This window comes from Zootoca vivipara, chromosome Z1 (genome assembly GCF_965207765.1).
Source record: "Zootoca vivipara chromosome Z1, rZooViv2.hap1.1, whole genome shotgun sequence".
Taxonomy (NCBI): Eukaryota; Metazoa; Chordata; class Lepidosauria; order Squamata; family Lacertidae; genus Zootoca; species Zootoca vivipara.
The window spans coordinates 15451504-15479476 of record NC_142583.1 but is presented as its reverse complement, the minus strand read 5'-3'; the positions used below and the strand labels follow the sequence as shown (position 1 = coordinate 15479476).

At 39.1% G+C, this 27973-nt stretch overlaps 1 protein-coding gene across 3 annotated transcripts; it reads right to left on the bottom strand.

Annotated features, from left to right (window-relative positions):
- Positions 1–5: 5 nt before the first annotated feature.
- On the bottom strand, positions 6–27944 carry N4BP2 (NEDD4 binding protein 2). 3 transcript variants are annotated; one of them, XM_035111921.3, is made up of 18 exons: positions 27805–27944; positions 24558–24751; positions 23748–24094; positions 21943–23107; positions 20991–21118; positions 20477–20565; positions 19808–19884; positions 18703–18858; positions 15023–17295; positions 13793–13878; positions 11887–11932; positions 10689–10918; positions 9217–9335; positions 8635–8770; positions 8189–8377; positions 7118–7286; positions 5391–5514; positions 6–4354 (listed from the first exon to the last, which is right to left on the bottom strand). In XM_035111921.3, exons 3-18 carry the CDS (start codon positions 23974–23976, stop codon positions 4309–4311), a joined length of 5262 nt encoding a protein of 1753 aa, XP_034967812.3. In that variant the 5' UTR covers positions 23977–24094; positions 24558–24751; positions 27805–27944; the 3' UTR covers positions 6–4308. The 3 variants fall into 3 exon arrangements, 2 of the variants coding, with proteins under 2 accessions (XP_034967812.3, XP_088516997.1); XM_088660871.1 differs by having other exon boundaries at positions 24572–24751; positions 27805–27939; XR_015947851.1 differs by having other exon boundaries at positions 3733–4354; positions 7118–7493.
- Positions 27945–27973: the final 29 nt, after the last annotated feature.

Below are 27973 nucleotides of genomic sequence, written 5' to 3'. Positions count from 1 at the left end.
ATGTGTATTTATTAAACTGGATTTTATTTGAAATTATTCATGTAAGAAATTTTATGTGCTAACAACCAAACATTACAAAAAAAAAAGATAGGAAACCAGAAGAGCTTTATACACCTAAAAAAATAAACAGTAAAGAAATCTACTTACATACTGGCCATATTTTTGTGACACCTGCAAGGTACAACACTGGATTTTTCATCGTACTTTTTTATTATTATAGTATAGTAGTATAATCCCGGTCAGTAGTTGAGAGTTGAACTTTTTTTTCCCCTTTTGAAAAGAGCAAGATTTTCTCTATGTAAACATTTCCTCACGCACAAGTTTACATGGAAAAACGTTTGTCATCTCACATATGACTCACAGCAGTTTACACAATTGTCATGGCCAGGAAAGGGTGCTGCTGGGATCACAGGAAGGGCATCTGTGCGATCACCTGTTTTGCATGTTCATTCTTGCAAAATGTAGTAAATACATGTATGTGAATATATAGCATGTGAGCTAGCCTTTACTGTTTCACCACAGCAAGCTGAAGTTTACGTAAAGTCCTTATAGTTAAGGGGTGGTACATTCTTTTTCAAGAAATGAAGAAAGGATAAGTAATGTTTTGAAACCTGAACTGCACGTACAAGCTTGTTATCAATTATAATCAAAATATCTATCTGTTGAAAATATTTGACACTGGGAAGGCTATCATTTCCATAGGCACTTTCACAGAAACCACTGCCCTGAGTAAATTTAAATCTCTTTTCAATAAAACATTTAGAGTACAATTTTTGCAGCCTAAGCAATGACCCTAATTGATATAAGCATATGCTCATGACATCTACTTTGGAGGTTAATTTAAGAAGTTAATAATAAAAAATGGGTACCCAGAAATTATAATTCTTCCCCATCTTAAGACATTTGACTTTTTAAAGAAATTAAGCATGGTAAAAGTATCAAAAGAAAAGAAAACAATTATGGAAGTTGTACTGAGACATTGAAGAGAACACATTTCCCTTAGGTTTCCTTACAGGTATTTTCAGGTTTAATCTTAATTTCTTCAGTTGTAATTTTTTCCTAAGAAAATATAGAAGGGTTTATCATAGTTATTTTTTACATAATCTACTAAAGAATAGAAGGGAACGGGAGGCTATAATCCAGCAGCCACTTTTACTTGGCAGGTTCTATCGAAAGGAATGAGATTTTTACAAAGTCACAATGGCTTGGATCCAAAGTTCCTGCGAGAAGAACTGAGTTCATGAAAAGAGGACAAAAATAGATCACCCTCTGAAAAGAGAAATTTGCCATCGCATTAAGAGTAACTAGCTTGGGGCCTTTCACATAATGGTTTTCCTAATATGGGTACCTCTTGCAAGTGCATCGTTACCGCTTGTACGATCAACACTATGCATCTGGTCAGGCTAGATGGACATGGAGTTAAGACCCCACAGTCAACAGTGGCTTCCCCATGGTTTGTACATGAAGCAAAACATGCATGCATGTCCTGGCCATACAGACATATCTATACAACGGTAATGGTGAAGCATCCCTTATTTGCATTAGGTTCCTGAATAAGTATTTTAATAAACACACCCATTATGGTACACAGGAAGGTGAAAGTTTGGAAAAGCCAATTATTTCAATGGGGGAAGCAGAAGTAGTTACTTTGGCTATAGGGCAGCCCACATAAAAAGGGAACCTAGCTACCAAGCAACTCACATATTTAAGTGCTTGATTTATAAAAATAGAAGAAAAAGGTTTTGTTTTTCTCCTGTAATGACATATACCCCTAAGCAAAAAAAGGCAGTTTGGATTTCTATACAGGCACTCCTTCCATCATCATCATCATCATCATCATCATCATCTTTTTCTCCAGAATAAAAAGCTATCTTTTATAAAACTCATTAAGCTTGGATGTCACTGTAGTAGAATATTCTGAAGCTCTGATCCAGGTGGTATGTTAAGTCCTGTAAATAACATACTAAGGACTGGATGAGTTTCCTTTCTCCCTGCAATGTGCAGGAATCTATTCCCACTCAAAGATCTCTTTGAAAGGATCATAGTTAAATGTAGGTTGCAACTTTTCAATAGTTGCACATGCACTAAAATGTCTCAGTTTAACTGGTGTACATGTGTGCAAATTCTGTTGCATTATATGTCAAAGAAACTGGCTGCTTCAAAATTCTACTGAAATGGCACCTTTAAGATATGAAGGGTTGTACCAATGGTATTTTCTCCACCGATGGAAGGCATATATTTCCCCTCCCCCATACAGACTATTGTGCCCTTCCAATCTGCTCCAGAGGCTAGGGAGAACCTTCAGATCAGCATAGGAGGTGGCACTGCATGAGGGAAGGGGGAAACTGGCAAAATTTGCTGCCTCCCTCCTTCCACTGATGGAAGCTTCTGATAGAAGTCCCCATCAGTGGAAGGACACAATTGGTTGTAACTTGAAATATTTCACACTCACCTATTTACACAACGGCTCAATTGTTTTAAAAGCGTCATAATTATAAAACAATTTTAAAGAGCACTTGCATGTCCACGTTGAAAGACATGTATACATTATTTGCATATTCTTGAAAATAAATGTCACCTATCAGTTTTTAAAATATTTCTATATGTATTAATTTGTTTGGATACAGAGGCACTGAATATCATGGGAGATGTCATTGAATTTGCAACTAGGATCATCCAGGTTTGATATTAAAATATGTTTTAAAAATACCTTGAGTTGCTTGCTTATTCTCAGCCATGAATTAACATTTAAAAATCCACACAAAATATACTGTACTATCAATAACATTTTCAAATGAAACTGAATCCCTGTAAGAGAGATATGCATGCACACATTGCTGTACTTCCTGATCTGAAGGAAACCATGCATGTTTTAACAGCAGCAGTAGGAACAAGAGAATGTCAGCAGGTGTAGCTCCCTCCATCAGTACTTCAATGGTAGTAGCTGCCATTGATAAAATGCTTCTTCCAGTATTGCTGTTAATGGCACGTGGGTTTGCTCAAAGCTGGCAAACCCTTACATTGTTTCAATTTGCTGGTGTCTTCTCTAATAGACCATATGTAATTTTTATACACAGGATGGAGTCTATGAAGATTCCTTATATTTTCTCCCACCACAAAGAATATGGAAATGCCGAACCCGATCCAGAGACTTTAGTCACACATTTAGGAGTTACAGTGCACAAACAGAGCTTCACTGCAGGTACCCTTGTGCATTTCAATTCACACAGCAGCTCTCTGTACATATTCTCATTGCACTCATGAGGCAGTGTACTTAATATTTTAAGCGAACAAGGAAGAATTGTTCCATCAGCGCAAGAGCAGGGGAAGACCCTTTGCATTAGCAGGCTTTGTTAAGTGGACTCCCACAAGCACAAATATATAGATGAATTCAGCTCTTTATACATCACAAAAACTGGGACGTCTAAAATTCTGCTGATTCTAGTGGCAACTGTATAAATAAAAGAGGAAATGGCTCCTCTTTACTTAGATAATGGTCAATACCTTTAGGTACCCATGTCCTTTCACAAAAAAGCTCAACCATCTCATCAGGCAGTATTGTCAATATATGAAGAGAGTTGAAGAGTTGGGACAATCTGAGCAGATAACTCACTGAGGTATGAGACATTGTATTTCTCTTAAGTCCAGGGAAATGTTAACACCTAACATTTCCTCTTCTCCCCAAGGAACATTATTAGCTCTTATTACTTCAACCCACTGCATCATTTTCTCCCCCCCAAAACTTTTAATTTCAAAGTATCTGAAGCAATCTTAGCTCCAAGTCTTAAAAACATGTAAGCCTAATGTTTACAGAGCAGAGGTAGTCAATATGATACCCTCCAAATGTGGATTACAACTTCCATCAGCCCCAACCACCATGGCCAGTTGCCAGGAATGATGGGATCGTAGTCCAAAATATCTGAAGGGTAATACCCCTCTTATACAGAACAAGGTAAGTGTTTTAAGAAGATAATGCTTGAGATATTTGTGGATGTTCTTTAAATCTGAGACGGACAGAGTGTTTCAAAAAGGAGCCTTCCCTTTGAAAATCCACTTATTGTACATAAGTTCTCTTCACATGGACTCCTTTTATAGCAAGAGGCCAAAAATCTATTTCTCTTAAAAAGAAAAAGAATCCATTCAGTTTTGGCGAGGAAAACATGCTGACAAAAATCACAGCTGCTAAAAACGTTAAAATATTTCCAGTAAAATACTGTTCTTTAAAAGTAGCACAGGAACGGCATTATATTTTGAAGTTGTTTGTATGTCAGTTATAGCAGCTTTTCCAATCCTCTTGGTGACATCATTTTACTTCAGCATGACTTTCAAGCAGCCTGGCTTTATTTCTGTAAACCTGTGAATCAGGATAATATTGTAAGCAACCATTTAAGGTTTGATTCAAACTGCAAAGGGTAGGAAGACAGACATTAGCACTGTTCCACAAATGCTTGCATAAGAATCCGCACAGTGGTATGAGAGACAAATTCTACAGCACTTCTCATGCTCGTTTGTGCAAGGACTTGTGCAGGTGGAAATATTTTTTAAATCTCTCATACAATGCTCTGACACTACACAGCATTACATGGGCTTTTCGTGAGCAGAAGACACTTTCACCTTATAGAAGGGCAAGTTTGGGATTAAACCATCTTTTTAGCCGGGTGAAAGAAACTTAAGAAATAATAAGCCTAATAAAGAGGTATAGCCTCAAATAAGCTTGCTCTCTGTGCCCAAAGATGCTCTGGAGCTTGTTAACTGAGAAGCAGCCTCTACCGTCATATCACATACAAACCACTGATGGGAATTTAAAAACTAGATTGGGACACAGCATGTGGAAGAGAGGTTCACTGTTCACAGAAGAAAAAAATCCCACTGGCATTGCCCAAGCCCCTGCGCATACCTAAAATTGCTCCCTGACCACTAAATGAAACAGCTTTTCTTTTAGACTTAAAGTGAGATGTTGAAAAGACAGAAGCATGGCTGAGCACAAGGTGGGGTGTATTTGGGCTAGACCAGAGAGCTAAGAGAGTGAAAACAATTTGCTTTCTATTATTCCTGAATTCTCTCCCAGCTCCAGCCTTCCACTCTTGACTTCACCCATTACCCTTTCACTAGATTTAATGTAACTCAATCTCAAATCTCCTTCCTCACTTGATTCCATGTTTACCACCATAGGCAAATAAAAAGAAAACCATCACCAGCAGCCAGGACTGTCATTAGGAATGACCTAGGATCCTAGATAGAAGCTTCCTGCTGTACTCTGCAAACCTGGCAATAAACCTGCCTGGGGAGCTTAGCCCAGGTGTCTACTACTCTTTCTAGTGAAATAACCACCAGTTTTTAATTGGTTAAATGCAGATTGCAAGTTGTCAGTAACGGTACATTCAGCTCACCTGAACTTGTGGCTTGTGAGGTATTTCATAACTGCTGGTTTGATGCGAGCAACTCCTCCCTGGCTATGGTTTCCCTTTCCTGTGATCACGTAGAGATATGGCTTACCACCAGCCAGGTTGCATTCTGTTACACAAGAATAAGAATGGCCACAATATTATCTCTTTATGAATTCCACATTCAACAGATTAAAAAATAATAATTTTAGAATGTATATAAAATCTTTCAATGTGGTACATTTTGAAATACAAAGTACCTGTAGCCTTAGACTACAGGTCTGTCTAGCCAAGTACTGTCTCCTGTGATTGGTAGCAGCTTGCTGGTACAATGGTATCTCGGTTTAAGTACACAATTGGTTCTGGAAGTCTGTACTTAACCTGAGGCATACTTAACCTGAAGCAAACTTTCCCATTGAAAGTAATGGAAAGTAGATTAATCCATTCCAGACGGTCCGCGGAGTACTTAAACTGAAGCGTACTTAACCTGAAGTGAACTTTCCCATTGAAAGTAATGGAAAGTGGATTAATCCGTTCCAGACAGGTCTGCGGAGTACTCAACCTGAAGTGTACTTAACCCTAACCCAAAGTATGAGTGTAATTGGTTTTGGAAGTCCATACTTAACCTGAAGCGTACTTAACCTGAAGCAAACTTTCCCATTGAAAGTAGTGGAAAGTGGATTAATCCGTTCCAGACAGGTCCACGGTGTACTTAAACTGAAAGTACTCAAACCGAAGCGTACTTAAACCGAGGTATGACTGTATCTGTATCAGTACCGCTACTCAAGAACCTTTTAATCAGATGCCAGGAATTTAACCTTAGTAGTGCTACGTGGGAACCAGGCAGAGGGCCTTCTTGGTGGTGGCACCCGCCCTGTGCAACGCCATCCCATCAGATGTCAAGCAAATAAGCAACTACCTGACTTTTAGAAGACATCGGAAGGGAGCCCTGATTAGGAAAGTTTTTAATGTTTGATGTTTATTGTGTTTTTAATATTCTGTTGGGAGCTGCCCAGAGTGGCTGGGGAAACCCAGCCAGATGGGCAGGGTATGTATGTATGTATGTATGTATGTATGTATGTATGTATGTATGTATAAATAAATAGTAATAAAAATATTTTTTATGATTATGATTATTATTATTACAGTGGTACCTCGGGTTACAGATGCTTCAGGTTACAGACTCCGCTAACCCAGAAATAGTACCTCGGGTTAAGAACTTTGCTTCAGGATGAGAACACAAATTGCGTGGCGGCAGCGCGAGGCCCCATTAGCTAAAGTAGTACCTCAGGTTAAAAACAGTTCCAGGTTAAGAACGGACCTCCAGAATGAATTAAGTTCTTAACCTGAGGTACCACTGTACATGCAAATTATATGTTCCGTCCATGAAGGCTAGCCCATCCACTGACATGGAAAGTGACATGACCATTTTAATACAGTGGTACCACGGTTTTCGAACGTAATCTGTTCCAAAAGACCATTCGACTTTGAAAACATTCGAAAACAGAAGCCGCAAAGGGCAGTCTGCAAATTCAATAGAGAAAATTGGAAAAAAGTCAGCAGAAGCCGTTCAACTTCTGAGGCACATTCGAAAATGGAAGCATTTCTAGGTTTTCGGCATTTGAAAACCGAAACGTTCAGCTTCCGAGACATTCAAAAACCACTGTACATCATTTTTTGCCCACATACACAAGTCCAGTGTAATCTCTGTAAGCAAAGAGGTGTTCTTGTACCTTCTGTTTTCTCCTGCAATACTCTACCCAGGTGAGCCAAAGCTTCATCCACATGAAGACCATGTAGGTCCAAAAGGTTTTCAGGAAGCTTAAAGGCATTCACTTTCTCAAAGATTTGCACAGCAGCATCGCGGTTGGCTTCTTTCATCTTCTCCTCGTGAAGGCGACCCTTTATGCAAACACACATCTACTGTAAACATTACGAGGAGCAAGCTAAGCGCAGCACTGGACATCAGGATTCAAAACAGCACTACTGTATAGGCAGGGAGTTGTAATGTCTCAGAACAGCAACATGTGCATTTAGACTTAACTTGTCAAAGTAGGTCAAGTAAGGCCTGATCAGGTGGGTTTCAGGAAGATGTAAGTCACAATGAGACTGTGTGAAATGAGCAGAGATCATAAAGGTAGGAAGAAAAAGAGAGAGGAAGTCAACTTTGTGCTCCCTGACTGCATACATATATACAACTGGTAGAAAACAACTCAGTCTGCCTTAGCACGCTAAGAGAATCACCTGAAGGTTTCAGTACGGCGATTATGGTTTAAAACACTATCCCACCTGTAGAAGTACACGATACATGCTGGTATCCAAAAAACTATGCAAGTAGCTCCATGGCAATTTTGAAATGCAGGGGACATTCAATAGTAATTTGTGATATTGTGTGGGAGCCTGTTACTCAATAAGCAAAAAGTCAGAGTTTCTATTGTCAATGACCAAACACTCATCTGCATGTAATGTAGCACTCTGAATTCCAGCCATTGTTAGTGAATAAGCTATTCCATTGTTGTCATATTCTAATCCAGCAGCATTTCGAAAGCCACGAGTTGCTTGTTTCTGAATTAAAACACCATGTCCACATATTTCCAATTTATTTCAAAATAAATGTTTCTGACCTTATTGGGGGAGGGGATATTTCTGCACACAGTCTACTAATTCTGCTATTGGAGATTCAAAAAGAGCATTGACACTTGCTTATGCAATGGTTATCAGTGCAAACACCAAAAACTTATGTGATTACGAATGGCAAACATTTCCAGTAAAGAAGGCAAAAATTGCAGAATTGATTGATTTACCCTTTGAACATAAAATGCTGCTACGGACTTCATTCCCATGCGATACGCTTCCCCGGCTTTTCTCAGGCACTCTTGCTTGTGCTGTTGGTGAAGAAAAGCTTCGGCCCTGAAATCATCATATTCTGGATATTCAAAATCTTGAAACACCTTTGCACCAAGAATGTCTTCTGGTTCCTTGCACTTTCTGGCCTGTAATTCATAAGTGTTAAACTTAGGACATGGTCCAAGGCTTATTAAAGTAAGACACCTCTACTAAAGACATTTTCTATCTGCTCAGTTCAAAACAAGAAGCAATCATATATACTCCTACTGAAACTAACTTTTATTTACTACCGGTATTTATAAAGTCCTTTCCCTAAAATGTTAAAAATGCTGAGGACCCATATTTCACTATAACAGCATCTTATTTAAACATATTTGCAACAAATGTATAAAATGGTCGTTACCTTTCTCTCTCGTGTCTTTAAAGCACTGCAAGAAGAGAGTATGGCACCCTGGGCAGTTTCTCTGGCTACAACTGTCTTTACTGGATCTGACTCTAAAACGCTGTTCAGAAACTGGACGGTTTGCTCCAAAGAATAACTGAGATAAAAAAAGAAGCAGCAGCCAATGAATGATTCAAGACATATCACAGAACAGCAGAACTTTGTTAATTACTAACAAGAAAGGAAAAAAGCAAGACACATGCGCACACGCACACAAGAAAGAGAGAGAAGCTTGCATTCAAAAACCTGATCTTTAATTTCTCAAATCAAATTCTAGCACCAGGCAAGCCTCCCTGGGGAAAGAATTCCAGAGCCAGAACATCACAACAAATTAGGTTCTGTCTCTGGTCACTACTGGCCTTATCTCAAGCAACAGGAAGATCTGGAGAAAAGCCTACAAGGGTAGTCTTGAACAGACCACAGTAGAAAGCACTTCAAAAGGTGTTCAGATCCAAGCCATTTAGTTATTTGAATTTAGCAGCTGTTGTGACAAAATGACTCTTATTCTACTGTTAAGCATCATATGAACAAGCAAGAGCTCACTTGTGGTCCTTGAAGATTTCCATTAAGACGTTTGGATTAATAGCTGGGAATATCTCCAGGAGTTGCTTCTCTTTCAGTTTGGCAGCACAGTCTTTTCTAGCCATGAAAGGAAAGTGTTTCTAATCCAGAAAACAAGTTTACATTATAATTATATTATTAGAAAAGGCTTTGTAGAAAAATGGATCTAATAAAGAAAAAGTATTTCAAAGTTACACAGTTTTCCACATTTTGGGGTTGGTGACAACCAATTTTTTTCCTCCTTTCTCCTGTGTGTTCCCAAATCTGCTCCTCTGGGTAGAGGCAACCTCCAGAGCAAATCACGGGACAGGTTGGGGGGCAATGCAGAGGAAGAAGTATAGTAGTTGTGCTACTTCTTCTCCCACAACGTTGGATACCACCCTTTGTTATTGGTTCCAGATTATTTAGGGCTGGTAATACTGTTTATAGGGAGACGTTTTCTAGCTTCAGCCACCTGAAATTTAAATCATAAAAGGCTGCTTGCAAAACTATATTGAAGAGACTGTTTTGTTTGGGAGATAAAGTAGCACAATAGTAGCTTTAAGCTGAAGTTAATAAATTAGGGTAAATCAAGATGATTCATGGAGGATACCACTAAAAATCTCAGTTTCTAATTAAAATCTTAGCACCAATGTACATATTAACAGTCAAATTACCACAATGCCACACTTTTGGTCTTCAGGAATACACAAAACAGGAAAAAATGCATTAGAAGCAAAACCTTGCAAATGGTGCTAAATGTGTCTTTACAACTACATCCATTATTTTTATACTGTTGCCTATGTGGGGGGAGGGGGTAATTTTCATCATGATCAGGGTGCAGTGAGGAAAGATTTAACTCTTCCCTTCTGACTTGGGATTCTAATAGAAATTTCTTCCACATGTTATTCGCCTAAGAAAACAAGCCCCCATCGGTGCCAATTAATTCATTTATGCCCATCTCATTTTGAGAGTCAACTATACTAAGAAATTAGAAGTAAAGGCAGGTTTCTGGCTCTAGACTTTGGCTAAATTGCATTTCAGCCCCAAGCACAACAGAACCACATAGTTGTTGTACAGCACCACTTTCTATTTAATCCTCCCCTATCAACTTAATACATCAACATCACTGGTGGAATGTTATCCTGGAGCAAGATGGCAGGGCCACCCTTACAGCTTTTATGTGCTAGAAAACAGTCATTTGCCACCCGCTCCCTGACCTAAACTAATAACCAGCTTTCTAGGCAGTGCAGCTGCATTGCAAGTGAAACTTTGTGAGTGTTTGCCAAGTGGTTACTGTTATAGCATAAGGAAGTGGAGTGGGTGGGCCAAGTCTGAGAACTGGAACAAGAAAATGTCCCAGTATGCTGGGAGCCTAGTGGCCGATCTTATGCCCTGCTGCATGCTTCAGCTCACAATGAGGGTGGAATATAGGAAACACATAGTGCTAAGGGGCAACGTATGTGTAATCATACCAGGTCCTCTTTTTCTTGTAAGGCGATTTCTTCAGACATTATCTCCCGGAGTGACACTTTCTGTGTCTGGACATTCCAGTGATCCATGAAAGGAAAAAACTCTGAAGCAGCTGAGTGTTCAGGTAGCGTATCTGTAGGCAGTCTTTCGGTCTTCTGTACTTGACAGTTTGTATGTGGAGAAAGAAGGCTGTCCAGCTCATCTAGACAGAATTGCTCAAACAGCATGGGATCTACAGAAGCAACAAAGACGGAAGGTGATGAATTATTTTAAAGGAAAAGTTTCAAATACAGATAATCCAAATACATGTATTTTTTATGCATTTTGAAAGGTGTCACTTGTATTGAGGGACTGCATAAATAAAAACAGACTGTTAAAAACTATTTTATTTTACTGTGTTTTCTAACTGTGAAACATGTATTTTGATGGCACATTAATATTTACTCTCTGCCTTACTCCGTGTTGTGCCTGTGCACCTGAAAAAACATGGCTGCTTTCATACTCCTCTGCTGGCTCCTCCTCCTTTTGGGGAACTTAATTTCAAAAGCAGTGGCTTGAAGCACAGATTGTGGTCCTGAGGGTCTGAGAAGTGGATCACACATAGGTAATTCCACACCTCTGGCCTCTCAGTTGCAAAGCTTTGTGGTTTGCTCGGTCCCTTTGTGTCCACATGCTGTTTTTTACAGCATTTTTACTACATACATGCTCTTTCTTTTCACAAATAGGTAGTGCTCTTTAAAAAAAAAGCAACAACTAAATATATACATAGATAATTGTGCATCCCTATTTCAATTAAAATTTGCTGCACATATAAAAGGACAAGAAATAAATAAACCCTAATCTGAGTGTAGATGAGATAGACAGAGAGGGGGGCGGAAAAGTTAAGAATAATATTGTCCAAGCTATGGTTGTGCAAAGTCAAAACAACACTCTGCTAGGTCCTGAAACCCAATGGGTAGCCTGAGACAAGTTGCTATCAGGCAGCTCAACCTACCTCCTAGGGTGGTTTTAAGTTAAAATGGGATTACCCATATGACACAAATGTGCTGCTACAGTATATTTATTTTACATGGAATAACTTTGCCATTCCTGCTGTATTTGTTACTATGTGATGATCAGAATCTGGATGTACATCTAAAAGGGCACCCACTCTAAATAATGGAAGGCCCAGAGTGGTCAATTAGAACATCATAAGCTTACCTTCTTCAAGAAGCTTATGCAACTCCTCTTCTCTCCTCTGTCGCTTCTAAATTAAAACATTTTAAGTTCAATTAATCATATTATTAAGTTTTAATGAATCTCCAATTAGTTTTTATTTTATTTTAAAAAGGATTAATAAAATTTGTTTGGGCAACTGTACTCAGTTTAAAACAGGTTCAGGTTTTATGCAAGCACAAACCAAACTGGAAACTGAATTTCAATTTTAGAGAAACAAGGTGAGCAAGGTAGAACAAGTGTCTCAGTGATAAATGATGAATCCTACTAGAAATAATAATAATAATAATAATAATAATAATAATAATAATAATTTATACCCCGCCCACCTGGCTGGGTTTCCCCAGCCACTCTGGGCGGCTCATAATAATTCAGCCTCTCAACCAGCATGCTTAGCTTTAGTTAATACAGGAAGGGGTTAATACCATATAGCAAACTCTTTTGCCAGACTTGACTAGGTTAGGACCCCTCTCCTGGAATGACAAAGGGTCAGCATATTCTCTTTGTTCACTCTTTTCCACCATGTGAATCAGACCAGAGAAGATGTCTGAGCTTATCACTTCAAGCCCAGACCAGTTGTTTAGAAACATTTTTACCATGTTTTTAAACTAAGTTTTTCTGCCTGTGTTATCTTGTGGCTGCATGAAAAGCACATAAATCAGACTTTTGACATATTTGTAAGTAAATCATTTCTATAACTTACCTGTGTGGTCTTTTCTATGCTAAAGGGGAGAAAGTGGAAGCTTTGGAAGCAACTTAAAAAGGGAATATTTTAAAGGTTTAACAGCCTGCATTCCCATGCTTTACTTTGCTGCATGTTTTGCTGGGGCTCTCTTATTGGAGAGTGCTTGCTCCACATATGGATCTAAGGATCCATGAAAATTATTTTTATTAACCAATCATAACTGACAGTATCTGTAGTCCCTTTCACTGCAATTGTGATGTTGTGAAGGTATCCTTTAACTATATCAGTACCAACTGTCCCTCAATTTGCCATCAGATTTTTGAACCTATCCTGTGATATGCATTTTTATTATAGGTCATCCAAGATGTAGCATAAAGGTAAAGATACCCCTGACCATTAGGTCCAGTCACGAACGACTCTGGGGTTATGGCACTCATCTCACTCTATAGGCCGAGGGAGCTGGTGTTTGTCCGCAGACAGCTTCTGGGTCATGTGGCCAGCATGACTAAGCCACTTCTGACGAAATCAGAGCAGCGCACGGAAACGCTGTTTACCTTCCCGCCGGAGCGGTACCTATTTATCTACTTGCACTTTGACGTGCTTTCGAACTGCTAGGCTGGCAGGAGCAGGGACCAAGCAACGGGGGCTCACCCTGTCACGGCGATTTGAACCGCCGACCTTCTGATCGGCAAGCCCTAGGCTCAGTGGTTTAGACCACAGTGCCACCCGTGTCCCATAAGCATAATTTCATCTAAAACCTTTGTCCCAATTCTCATCCCAGGAAACATAAACCACACATATCTTCTGCTTCTTGAGCAGTAATATATGCTTTTTAGACCAGATCTTTAGAGTTACTATAGTGCACTGATGACCAAACCTGGCCCTCCAGCTGTTTTGGGACTACAATTCCCATCATCCCTGACCGCTGGTACTGTTAGCTAGGGATGATGGGAGTTGTAGTCCCAAAACAGCTGGAGGGCCAAGTTTGGCCATCACTGCTATAGTGGTCCCTCTTTAAAAAGTTAGTTGGTTCAAAATTTTGATTGTATATTTAAGAACTTTTATTTGGAGTATATGTGACCTCAGTGTAATCATGGCACTTATTTATATGCACTATAAATTATGGGAAATATTTTATCAGGGGTCAGCTAATAAATAAATAGCAGTGCATTTTAATGCAAGCATATTAGAAAGAAACTGACTTACTGTAATAGATGCTTTCCATTTTTCATGAATTTCTCTGGCTAAATTCAGATCAATATGAACCACATAATCTTCAGTAGTTAGAGATCCTTATTGAATAAAAAAACAGAGGTTAAAGCACCGTCCAAATTAAATGTAGTTCAGCCAAGCTTATTCTTAATCAAATATATTGGTTTTTTTGTAAGATAAAGCACCAGTTCCTGAAATAATTCAGAGAATCTGTCTAAAAACAGAGCAAAATAACACCACCTTGAAACCTAGCTTAATTTATAAACCACAATTCTACTGTGGAATAGGAAATAAATTTAACTCAAAGCAGCATTTTTAAACAAATAATAATAATAATCAGTTGGACCAGGTCCAAATTTCACTAAGAAGGAGGACCCAAAGTGAGAATATGGAGATGAAGCTAATCAGACAGAAATACTTTGGACCAGGAATAGGGACCCTGTCCCCCCCCCCCGCCCCGATGTTGCCAGACTATACCTTCCCATTATTTCTGACAACTGGTCATGCTGGCTGGGACTAATGAAAGCTGGTGTATTGTCTACAACAGGGGTCAGCAAACTTTTTCAGCTGTAGGCCGGTCCACCGTCTCTCAGACCATGTGGTGGGCCGGACTATATTGGGGGGGGGTGTTAACGAATTCCTATGCCCCACAAATAACCCAGAGATGCATTTTCAATAAAAGGACACATTCTACTTATGTAAAAACATGCCGATTCCCAGACCGTCCGCGAGCCGGATTGAGAAGGTGATTGGGCTGCATCCGGCCCCCGGGCCTTAGGTTGCCTACCCCTGGTCTACAATGACTGCCTTTCCAGGATTCTCTTTCAACCCAGGGTCCTTCCTAGGCCTACCTAGGACCTTCTACCTATGGCCCATTACTTGTCTAGAAACTGGACTTAACAGGGGCCCCTTAAATCTCTATCCTATTGGCATTCCCAAATGTAGACTTTTAATTAACTTTATGTAAGTGAATGGCTTCCATTCACTCATATGGTGGAAAACAGAGCAATGCACTTGGAAGATATTGCAAAATGAGTAAAAACTGCTGACTAAGAGTATGACCACTACCAAGATACGGGTAAGCCTTTTTTCTAATATCTATCAACTGCTATAGCTTCAAATAACCAATACTTTTGGGGTTTTTTAACTCCTTCTACAATGGGTTAACTATATAATATTGTCAGTTCCTAGCATTTTATTTAAAAAATATCATGGTTTTATTACCTGAATCAACACCAACAGGTCCAAATATTTCACTTAATTGAATGGCTAGTTCAGGAGGTAAGACCAGTTCTAGGGAATTTATATTCACAGATTTTGATACAGGTGTGGGGTTCACTAACTTGCTTTTATCTTGATTGGGTATTTTGTTTTCTTCATTTTTTGCTGCAATTAGAAACATTGGTTTACAATTCATTTTTTTATCCACCTCAAATTTGCTGTCCTTGCTTGCAGAGCCCTCTGTAAGTATTAGATGAGATGGGAACTCTTCTATAATTGAACACTCTGAATGTTGCTCTGAAGACCTGTTGTCTATTTCCACATCAAAAGTGGGTTTCAAAGTGTTAGGGCCTCCATTAAAATCATCAGCTATAGTCACAGGAACACTTAAGTCCCCTTCAGTATGCAACACCTTGTTCGGCCGCTCATTTTCTGATAGCATAACAGAGTTATGTATGTGTGGTATCTCTTTTGTATGTGTGGTATCTAAAAGTGGATTCTCATTTCCTGATTCTTCTACATGAGTTCTTGGAGGAGATGGCATTAAATGTTTGTTTTCTGCTGGGGAAGCAGTTGAAAAGTTGTGTTCATCTTTAACGATGGAAGCTTCAGCACTTCCATCATCAACGGAGAGATTTGTTATTTCTGAATCCTGACTAATTCTAGAAGTCACAGTTCCTTGAGTGGTTTCCTCAGAATCTGCAAGTCGTTCTCTATAACTAGCATTTTCATTAGAGTCAAGAGACTTGCCAGGAGGCTGATTCTGTGCTTCCTGCAAGGGTCCAACCTCATCATCTCTGCACAACTTCTCAGCAGAATCTAACAAGATCCCTGTAGCCCAATCAATGTCCCTGTTACATCTTTCATACAAGTCCTTCAGTGCATCAAATGAAACGGACTCAAAGAGTTTACACAAAATATTCAGATTCTCAGATACATCAATGTTGACAAGTTCACTTTCTTCCACGTATGTGCTTTTCTCATAAGTTACTTTATAGGGTATTTTTTCTGAAGCAGTATGAACACCTTTTGGTATGAATCCATCCAGTCTACCATTTAATACTTTGGTATCTTCCGAAACAATAATTTTCCTTTCAAGCCTCCACAGGAGAGCAAAATCTTGGGGCTCCGTCTGCGAATACTTATTGGCCTCTGTCACGACGCATTCATCAGGTTTCTCTTCCAGCAAATTAGACAGACACAACTCTTCCTCTGGTTTACTGAGGGCCAAATTGTTGGTAAATGTTAGAGCTAATTTATGGTGCTTGCGTGCCCTTTTGTTCTGCACATACTTTTTCTCACTAAGAGTTTCAGAACCAGAGATTTCAGGTGCCAGAAGACTTTCCTTCTTTGATGAGACAAGTACCTCTCCAACACCTGCAGGTGTTATAGGAAGTACCGTTACTGTGTTCAGAGTACTTTCATTAATATTGCATTGACTACTTGTAATCTCTTCTGATTCACCAGTGTTTCTCTTTGGTATTCTTTTCATTTTGTGCTGTCTTTGCTCTAAAGAGTTTTGGACAGGCCAGTCTCCTACAATCAGCAGTCGTGATGCATCTTCTTCTATATCATCAACAGACATAAAGGCAGAGGGCTGTTTAATTTCTTCCTGTTTACTCTGAGAAAGTGGCAGCTCTTCATGAATATTAACTGGATTTACCTTTTCATCTTCATCTAGAATTGCTAATGCATCAAAATTGGGCATGCTTAGACCTTTATCCTCTTTGCTATTCTTTATAGTCAGTTTTTCTGACCTTCTAGCTCTTTTCACTCTCTGCCCCATAGTTTGTTCTATTGGCCAATCTCCCACAAAATTTATTGTCTCTGGCCCTTCCAGTTTATCACAATTTGAATCTGCCTTATTCATGTTTTTTCTCAGTCTTAACTCTGCTTCTGTTAGTACTTCAGCACATTGATTTGCTTCAACTTCCGCTATTATGTCCTTGTTATTGTACTTCTGAATATTTTCACTGAAATTTGATAATACACTTTCCTCAGACTTTACCAAGTCCATCTTAATTATTTCCATTTCAAGAGTAGAATCAATTTTGTCTGTCCTTGATGATGCATTGAGATCTATGTCTACCAGAGAGACATTACGTTTAGAAGTACAGTCTTTAACCCAATGCTCTGGTTCTCTTTTATTCAGGAGAGTCTGATTTTCCAATGTAACATTCTGTGACTGATGCTTATCTTCCATACTTAATTCTTTGCATTTCAAAGGTGAAGGAAAATGTTCCTTGTTTTTCCCATAAGGAGGCATATCTTCCTTCCTGTAAATCAAACAATGGATTTTGAAAATGGATCTTTAAAGAAAAAATGCACACCTTCCTTAATCATCTTTAATTCTGCTAAAGCATTTAAGTCATAACATCTTCTAATATACCGTACTTTGAAGTATTTATATACATATTCCTAGAAAGATAGAAGGGCCAAGATAAAAAAGAAATTAAGGACTGCTATTGAGTCATGCTACTTCTGAAACTCTCATAGTTCTACTGTTCATGAAAGCTCCTCCAACAGTTTAAACAAAGGAAGACAATATACAGAAATGCCCAAGTGGACCTACTCCCACAACTGAAATAAATAGGGAGGCCGATGCAGATGACATCAGAGCTCCTGTACCTGAAAGCAACTGCAGCTGGAAAGATTTTTCTGACCATTCACCAAATACTTCCAATAGTTAGTGAAGCATTGTGTTGTTGTTTTTTGTGGGTTTTTTTTTCTTGTGTCCCTCTTTTTTAAATTGAGTTTTATAAACAAGAATGTTATACAAAGAATGATACCAAGTTTTCTCATGTCATTTGTATATCACAAAAATAGCATAATAAAAAGCATTGTGTTGTTCACACCATTCTTTAGTTGTTTAAGCATAGTTTTTTCTTACTAAATTACATAGTTTTCAGTTATTAAGAGTCTTTACAGCAGTGGTTTTCAACCAGTGTGCTGTGGCACCCTGGGGTGCCTTGAATGATGGTCAGGGGTGCTGTGGGCAACACTGGCCTCTGTCCCTCTTTCTTTCTTTCTTTCCCTCCCTCCCTCTTCTGATGTCCTCTCGTGTCTCTGCCTCCCAGAGGCTTGCGCAGCTGTTTATTGCAGCAGCCCTGGCTATAAACTCTGCAGGCAAATGGTGCCTCTGGGAGGCACCTCTCTTTGGGGTGGGGAGGGGCAGCTCAGCAGTGGATACCCAGAGAACGCCAAAAGAGAGGGGAGAGGAAAGGAGGCTGAGTGAACACTCCACAAGGGGGGGGGTGTTCAAAAAGGAGTGAGAGGCTGCCAGCTCTGCAGGCAAAGGGTGACATAACTGCGCTCCTGAGCCCCACAGGGGTGCCACAAAAAGAATGTAGACCACAGAAGAATGGCATATAAGTTACCTTCACATGAGGTTTTCATAAAGTGTAATTATTCGGCACATTCTGTGATATAAAGTCTTAGTTAGCCTTCACAGACATTTGCTTTCACACTTAACAGATATTGATAGAATCATAGAGTTGGAAGGGACCCTGAGGATCATCTAGTCTAAACCCCTGCAATGCAGGGATATGCAGCTGTCCCATGTGGGGATCGAACCTGCGACCTTGGCATGATCACCATCATTAACTAACCAAGTGAGCTGGCTTGAAGTTTTGTATTTCAATACTTTCAATACTTTAATTTTAATTTTGATACTTTAATTTTACCCTTCTCCCTTTTTGTGGTGAAGAACTTCATCACAGGTAGCACTTTTCAATTCATCTGGGATTGAAGAATTTAAAATTGAATTAACAGTCAGGCAACGTTCATATCGTTCCAACATTCTTTTGATAGTCTCTTTTGATACGCCATGAATATTTCGTCTAAACATTAAAAAGAACAGAAAGAATGAATCTCACAGTAAAAGGCATATTCCAACTTTTGTTGAAAACATTTGAGACAACTATTAAACATTTAACTGAAGTTGTTTTCCATGGTGTTACAATTTAAGAAGCAGGTACAGTACTGAGAATTTTCCCAACAGTTGATGGTGCAAAAACAAGCAAATAAAGGTTTGTGCAACATGAAAACCTACACTGCCATATCACGTTGCCTAAATAATAAATAAATAAAAAGTAGTAAACAGGTAGAGTTCCAAACTGGGTAAAAGAGATCTTGGCACCCTTTACTTTCAATTTCTACTTGACTATTTAGCAACAGCTTGCTAAATGTGGAAAAACCCACTGCTACACATAATAACATTTTAAACCACTTTTCTTATAGCTTTAGAAATAATTAATGGCCAGAAAGAGTAGGTTTTCTTGGGTATTTTTTTTTGCCAATGCAGACTTTAACTTTTATTAGCAATGGACCAGAGAAAGAAACAATAATCAAAATCTAAAAATTATAAAGGAAAAAGGAGAAACAAAATAGTTATTAGGTACTACTTTGCTCGCCACTTATATATGGAAGACAATCTGTTGTCACAACATCCCACCTCCCTATCCTTAACCAATGAAGATAATGGGCTTGAATGATACTATCTATTCTTGAGGCTCTTTAAAAGAATCTCTGTAGCTGACAGCCACAGAATATTTTTGAAGCAACTGAAGCTTTACATGAACTAAAGGTACAATTCGCAAATGTAATCACACAGGTTCTCTTGGGAGAAAAGAGAATAATTCATAGTATTGCAGCAATCCCTAGAATTTGCATTTGCATTTTGGGGTTCAATAAAAGCTGGTCTCACTCCTACTAGCTCACTTATCTGAGGATATTATTATTTCTTTTCAAATATGCTATAACAGAGTCGTGAGGTGTTTTTTTTTTTACCTTTCCAGTTCTTTTGGTTTAAACTTCCACCAGGTATCCGGTTCACGAAATATAACCTTATATTTGTGTTCCTGGGACTGAATAAAAGTGTAAAAACGCTTGAGATACATCCCTCAGCAGGTTAAGAATACAAAAATGAACCAAGTCATAGTTCAGAACACATCTCACCCACCATCATTGCTGGTCACAAAGAACAAGATCTTCATCAAAACTGTACAAAACAAGCACTCATAATAAATGTCTCGTGCTTAGATAAGAGATCTAAGACTATATATTTTATATCTCAACCTGCCAATTGCTTTAGAACTTAACAAGTTGTAATCTTAAACACACTAACTTGGGAGTAGGCCCTATTAAACTCAGTGGGACTTACTTCTGAGGAAACATGCAGCTTTTCCAAATGACTAATATCTGGGCTCCATTCAATGATGCTTGTTCCTGCAATTGTACTCAGGCAGACTGAAAGTATGTCTTGAGCTCATGTTCTGCTTCTCCATCCTCACTGCACTGAGTGTGCAAGCCTTAGGCCAACTCAATCTCCCCCCCCCCCCCCAAATCATCTCAACAGCCTATAGGGAGCATGCACTCAAATACCTCCCTTTGTACAAATATGCAGAGAAAATGTTAATGGGCTTTTGGTTCAACAATGATAACTTATGGAATACTAACCAATGCAACATAAGGTTTCATTTCCCAAGCCTGTGTGTTTGTGTTGTCTATGATTATTGGAGTGATGCTTTTTTCAAATGCTTCTTTGGCTGAAAAACATACCAGTAATTTATTTATTTTTTAAAGTATTAATAAAACCAGCATTTTTATGTTAAGTCAGTTAAAAGAAAATTATAGAAAGCACTGCATAACCATGACAAACCACTGTAGAAGCACTCAAAATACTCAAAGTTGTCATATGCACTAAAAGATACGAACCTATGTTCAACTATTCAATATACAATACTAGCAATATGGCCAGAAGTATGACCAAAGTTTGTAATCATGGTGACATCAGGTGATTGACAGGTAGGCTGCCTCGTCGACCTGTCAAAACAGCCCGTGTTATGAGGGAGAGCTCAGGATCTAGCGCTCTGGCCTATCCAACCCAGTTAGTTGTTGTTTAATACGTCCTTATAGGCAAGCACCAATCCTGGCACAAGAACTCAATTGTTTGACTTCGTCTAGCACATACCACGTTTCCGGTTCCACTCATGCGCGTCTGCTAAGCAATCAGCATTAAATTGGTACTGTCCATTTTTTTGGTAAAAATAATCATCCGTACTAAGAATGACACCACCAGGGTTATCCTCAAGCAAAGCCCTGCGAAAAACAATAAAAAATGCTAAATCAATAATCTCGCTTCCCTTCCCCACTCTCAATTTCTCTTTAATTGTGTACACACAATTTTGAGCCTCAACTGGAAGAGAGGGACATTGCATAGTAATATAGATAAGCCATTCTAAATCGGGGCTTGTGCTATCTATGTGGCACACGTCACGTTTTAACTTTAAAAAGTAGCTAAATCTTGGGGAAAGTTTCAAACATTATTTCTGTCTTCCCAGTATATATATATATATACCAAGAGTACACAGCACCATTCTCGGGCTGTCACAATGCAACACAATGATGATAGCAACTTTCGGAGTCAAAGCACATGATCAGGAGTCTAGACTCTATATAAAAACCATGCAAACCAGGAGATCAGCTTTGGATATGTATGCTCCTTCACACACTCCTATCCAGAGCAATCCTCTCTCACTTCCTAAAGTTGACCATGGATTAATATTTAACTGACACAAAACATTGGCCTCCCCCATAGATAAAAAGATAGTGAGGGTTTGAAAATTATGGTAATGAGGGGTTCTGGTTTGTGTCTGTGTATAATAATAATAATAATAATAATAATAATAATAATAATAATAATTTATTTATACCCCGCCCATCTGGCCGGGCCTCCCCAGCCACTCTGTGCGGCTTCCAACAGAAATATTAAAATACAATAATTTATTAAACATTAAAAGCTTCTCTAAACAGGGCTGCCTTCAGATGTCCTCTAATTACACATAATGCAGAGTCACAGTTAATGCACACGCATGAGTGTGAGAAATGATGCATTTTTTAAATAAATCATATGAATACTCTACCTTGCCAAATGTGATTTGCCTGATCCAGGAACCCCTCTAAGAAGAACAAGCACATGACCTGCGAGAGGAATCTTTCTTCTCATCATGTGATAAACAGGAAGCTGTTGTGCTTGAGAAATGTCCATTTTCGGCAGAGAGGATTTGCTGTCCCAAAACTGTGAAGTTGTTTGAGAAGAATATATTTTCCCAAGACTCCTAGAGTTTGAAGCAGGCCTCCACTTCCCAGGGCTGACAGCAACTGGAGTTACGAAGCTATGGCTTGCATTTTGAGGATAAAAGACAGGAGCCATTAGGTTCCAAGTACACTCCTGAGACTGCTTCTGAAGCACAGAAAATTGTGAATTCCACATCTGCTGAGACTGGTCAACATTTGTAAAAGGTGTCAGTTTGAAAGTGGATTCTGCACATAGGTCAGGAACAGAAGTATTATAATAATTATTACACACAGTCACTGTGTTTCCGTGTTTTTCAGTCTTGTCTGAACAAGAACTAGAATTGTCAAACACACTGTTTTGAAATTCAGCAATCCCCTGGCAGTGTTGAGCAGACATGTCATTTAGGGTTGTAAGGTCCAAAACAACTTCTGGAACTGCACCACTGTCAAGTACAACTTCAGGTAAATTACAGTTCTCTGGGATTTGTGCAAAAATATCCACATCATTTGTCTGAATGCCTGATTTTCCATAAACTACTTCAGAGGGTTTGTCACAATTTGGATTTAAAGGAGTGAAGGTTTCTAATTTTTCACTGTCTGTCTCCTTTTTCTGCAAAGAAAGCACAGTATCGTAACCCAAACAGGACTCTGCACACCCAGATAACTCTTCAACATGATCAGAGCTACCGTGGTCCAAAGCCAAAGACAGAATGCCTGAGATATGGTCATTTTTTGAATCCTTCATTTCACTATTTAGATTATATTTCTCAAAAGGATGACACTGCAAGAAAACCAGTTCTTCAGATGATGTAGACTTTTCTGATTCTTCACTAGATTTCACATTTTTTATTGCAGCAGAACTTTGGCCCTCTATTTCATTAGTAACACAGCTTGGTTGATTTTCACCAACCAATGATGCAGATATGGAATCAAAACCTGAGACATGTGATGAAGACGTTATTCCCTTAGCAGCTGTAGACAATTCTAGAAGATAATCCATAGTGTCTTCAACTATGAAATAAAGAAAAAGCACAGTCACTGGAAGCGATATTGAACAAATTCTAAACTACAGAAAATATAAAGATAATTGTACAAATAGACATTGAATTTAAGATTTATTTCAAGGTTACCTGGTTCTTCAGACATCCTGAAAGTTCCCAGTTGCAGTGCCAACAACACAGATCAATATAGTCAGGCACCTGCCAAAAGCCCTAGGGCTCAGAAAAGCCATCACTGACTCCACTGCCATCAGAACTGTAGCATGGTACGGCTACCAACATTCAGTTATGCTCTGCTCTCCATTGACTAGCTTACCCAGCCATTATGTTAGATTCCCCAAGATGTAATGCCTGATGTCAGGCTGTGTAACATAATTAGTGCCAGTAAGAGGCAAGCAAATCTGCAGGAAGAAGGGCCAAAGAGCAATGCCCTGAGCTAATTGGGGTAACTATTAGGAAGTGGTTTGTGAACTTGTGCATTGTTTATTAACAAGTGGCTGTTGTGACAAAATGTTCTAATATGGAGTGTTCCTGCTGTTCAGGGTTCCAGTCAATCAACCATGCCTTTTCCCTTGATACCCCATGTCTCACCTCTCTCACCTTATCACTGCATTAAACACAAATGCTGACAATATTTAAAAAAATTGATTTACCTCTGAAATCACATTCAGATAGCACCATGTAAATGACAGTAGGATCTAAGTCAGAAAACATTTCTGAAAGACTGCTGAAGAGTTCTTCTTTATCAATCCCATGCGGTGTTTGTAACATTGTTAGATCTACCAAAGGCGGTACCAAGTCAGCAGATGCAGCAGGCGTCGCTTCTGAGTTTATGCTCTTTCTTGATGGGCTCACACCAAGATTTTTCTTTTTCTTTGGCATTTTTTTCTCCAAAATATATTTTCCCTCGGATTTTATTTCATCTACATAACACTGGTTATGTCATGAGCAAGGCAGTGTTCTTTGTACGCAGCACATATTCAGTTCAGAAACAATGAACCTAGAATGGAGACATGTATTTTCAAACACGCAATTGAGTCACCTTTTTCCAAACTCTTTGGTGTACACCAAAGTTGTGACATTCTTTCTTTAATTTTTTTAAACTCTAAAGTCTAGTTCTAAACTGTAAGTGAAAAACATTTTATTGGCAAAGTTTGCTAACTTTCTTCATCCTATCTTTCAAGTTGTCAAGAGTCATAATAAACACAATCTTCATAATAAACAAAATTCAAGAACATTTCAGACTCTAGAGTAGTGCCTAAATCTTACATTGTATGGCAGATATTTTAAATTTAAGTAAGCATTCACAAAACTGCAAGCTTCTCAGGATTATCCATAGCATCAATGCTATGACAACACATACTATACTAGTAGAGCAAAACTATACTAAAGCACACATTAATTAGTACAGGGTACACAGAAAACAAGAGTACTTTAGGAATTAAACACAAATATTTACTCACTTTCAGGAGCATACCTTTACATTTGATAAAGATAAAATTAGCTGGTCCCCAATTTCCACATTTCATCAGTTTCAGATAAATTGCCAAAACAAAGTTAATACCAGGAAGTACATCAGGCCACACTTCTGTTTGAAACTCCTGTGTGTATCATCCAGTCTGGAGTTCGCTCCTTTGGTTCATGAAGGTTCATTAACCTGCAACGAGAAAAAATCAGGAAGGCTCAGAATTCAAATGCAATTAAATTCAGAGCATACTGGTATATACAGAAGTGGATTTTATTTAAATTTTTCCTTGCCAGGATGTGCTGTCACACACACCCTTCAATTCTGGGGAGGTTAGCTGCAGACAAATCAGTTGTTTATATTCAGCAGTGGAATGTAAACCATCTTCCTACCAATAACTATCTCATATTTATTGTTTTTATGCATTGCTCTTCTCAGATAGCTACACACACGTATGTCATATTTGTCCTAGACCAAACATTCTCATTCAAGAATATAACCTATTGCAATGGCATTCAGTCCTTCCATCGAGCTGAAACTGCTATTTCAGACTCAACATTTCCTCTGACATGTGGCATTTTGGGGGGACATGAGAACTGCAGCCTAATTATTTCTGGGCCCAATTAAAGGTTTTGAATGTTAAAACCCTGCATGGCTTGAGACCACGTTATTTGAAGGACCACCTACACATGCATAAGCCTGCCCAAGCATTATGATGTACAACAGAGGCCTTGCTCTCCAATCCACCAGTCAGAACCATTAGGCAAGCAATTCCCTGGGACAGAGGTTTATTAATAGTAGCTCCACACCTTTTGAACACCCTTTGCAAACAAATACACATAGCCTTATCATGGGTGGTCTTGAATAACCCTGATGACACATTAATTTAACCCTGCATTGTGCTGCACCTGAAAAAAGTGTGCCTGCGAATTGTGCTGCACCTGGGGAAAAATATTTAGCTACTGCTGATTTTTCTGTTTTTCATAACTGTATTTTTATTAATTTGAGAATTTTGTAAACTATCTTGTGAGAGCCCTGAATGGCAGACTAAACCTTGTTAAATTAAATAATCAGTGAATCTACTTGTAGAGGGGTGCCTGCTTAACAGATTATGATGACTCATGCATAAGCGCAGCAAATAAGTGTTCAGAGTTTTACCCTTGAGCCCACTTATACAGATTTGTTTTAGCACCAACAGAACTCACTAAGTAATCCGTGTAAAACATTCTCACTCATTGCTGCTCTCCTAGCAGAAAAACCTATTATGAACTTTTCACCAAGCATGGTAGGTTAACAAAAGCACACAAGGTACCTGTGAATATAAACCTGGAAAATAAGATCATGTCATAGACATAGCTGCCAAGTTATCCCTTTTTTAAAGGGATTTTCCCTTATGCTGAATAGGCTTCCTCACAAGAAAAGGGAAAACTTGGCAGCTATGGTCATAGAATAACAATGTTTTCCACAGATGTATGTTTCCCAAGAGTGTTTCCCCTACAGCAAATACATACCAGTAAATGTTTAGCTGCTTTATAACTACAGTATGTAACATTAATCAAATGACTTGTTTTACAATGGCTTATTTGCTCAATAGATTATGGCTACCTGTCAGACATTTGGGGAAGAGGAACAGATTACCGGTATTCAAAACTTAATTTTAAAAAAACAAAGAGAAGGGAACTTTTGCATGTTTACATGCATGTTCAACTACCCCTCCTAAAAATTATTACCCAAGCTAGCATCAAGGGGGGAAGAGAAACTTTTTAAAAAGGCAAAACAATTTAAAGTAGGGCTCATCTTCTCCATCTTTACAAGTCAGCTACATGAATCATCTGAGGACTTGAGAGTTTTAATTGCAACATGGTTATCTACCCAACCTGTCTGGCAACGAAATTAAAACCTGGTCTTAAATATGTCACCTGTCTTTAAAACGTCATTTGTTGCCGCCACATATTAATATCAGGAAACCACGTATTTTTTTGGTTCAGGGTTGTTTAGCTTTTTGCTGAAACTCAGGATGAGCATGTGCTTATTTTAAGCTGTACAAACTGTGCACTTACAATTGCACCGATTAGTCATTAATTAACATGCTTTTAAATATTGATAGTTTGATTTAGGGTGATTTTTAAATGTTATATAATGTTCATATAATCAAGTTATTTAATAATGAGTATTAATATTTCATTATTTATACCCCACCCATCTGGCTGGGTTGTTTTTGAAAAGATTTAGTAATTCATTGTTATTGTAAGGATTTATTGATTGGAATTTATGTTCTGTTGTGAGCTCTGACCATATTTAAATGGAAAAGCTGCATACAAATGAAAGTATTTCCATGATAAAAAAAATAAACTTGAAAAGAGCATTAAAGCTTACTACAAAATTTAAACAAAATAATAATGTTAGAGAGACACTCTTAATATTAGTCGGGCACTCTTTGTGTTTTGTTTTCCTTGTACTACAATTCAAGCAATTAAATTGAAAAATGCCTTATAATTAGGTAGTTGTAAGAACTTTTGGAGTTCTTTACACTTGCAAAAAAATTGATAGTCCAGAAAACAGAACATAGCAAGTCTTGGAAGGATTTTTTATTTGTTTGTTTATTTGTATTGCATTGCAGCCATGTTTTCAGCTTTTTATACACCTCCGTTTACACTGATAAGCAATTAAGGAAGAGGCGCTTGATCTCTGCTAAAATCCAGATCCCGAAAATGGATCTGCTGGTTTTATAATGGTCGAGAGGCGCTTTGCCCGAGCTCGGTCTATGAAAGACTGGGAAACGGCAGAAAACTCTGACGATGGGCCTCTGAAGTATTCGCACACCTTCAAATCTAAAAATAAATAAATGAGAATGTAAAACAAACCAACAAAACAAACACCTCTCCATGGGGAAGAGACACAGACAGCCTCCCTTGCCACATTCCCGCGGGGCCGAGGAGCGGCGAGGCGAAAAGTGCGGGCACTCTGCACACGCTCAGAGGCGCTGCTGCTCGACAAACGACAGTGAGGAGCGAGCCCCGCTCCCGCCTCTGGGAAAACGGGGGGGGGGGCAAGGGCGACACAAAGGGAAGGGGGCTGAGGGGAAGCCGTGAGCCCCGCTCGTCGTCGAGGCATTTCCCCGGCCGGCCTCCGAAGGGGGCGGAATGAGGCCCGAGGAAGGTGTCCTAGCTGTCCGGCGGCCGAGGGAGGCGAGCGGCCTGTTTCCCTCCCCGCCGCCGCCCTCAGACCCCCGCGCTCGACTTTACCTCACCGCCGCAGCGGCCGCCTCCGACCCTTTCGTCTCCGTGTTCGCGCTGCTCTCGGCCAGGCGCGAGTCGCGTAGGGATACACAGGCTCGCGGGTTTGCTAGGCCTCGAAGCCGGGGACGCAGCGCCTCTTCAAGGCCGGTCGCGGTACTGCAGTTCGGGAGGAGCG

Bases quoted from the DNA above. Each gene is read 5' to 3' on its own strand.
- N4BP2 (XM_035111921.3), bottom strand. From the start codon at position 23,976: ATGCCAAAGAAAAAGAAAAATCTTGGTGTGAGCCCATCAAGAAAGAGC. The intron at 19,885-20,476 runs GTTAGTATTCCA...ACTTTTATTCAG, and splicing joins TGAAACCTTATGTTGCATTG to TCCCAGGAACACAAATATAA. The intron at 17,296-18,702 runs GTAAAATTAAAG...TTTGATTTACAG, and splicing joins CACCACAAAAAGGGAGAAGG to GAAGGAAGATATGCCTCCTT.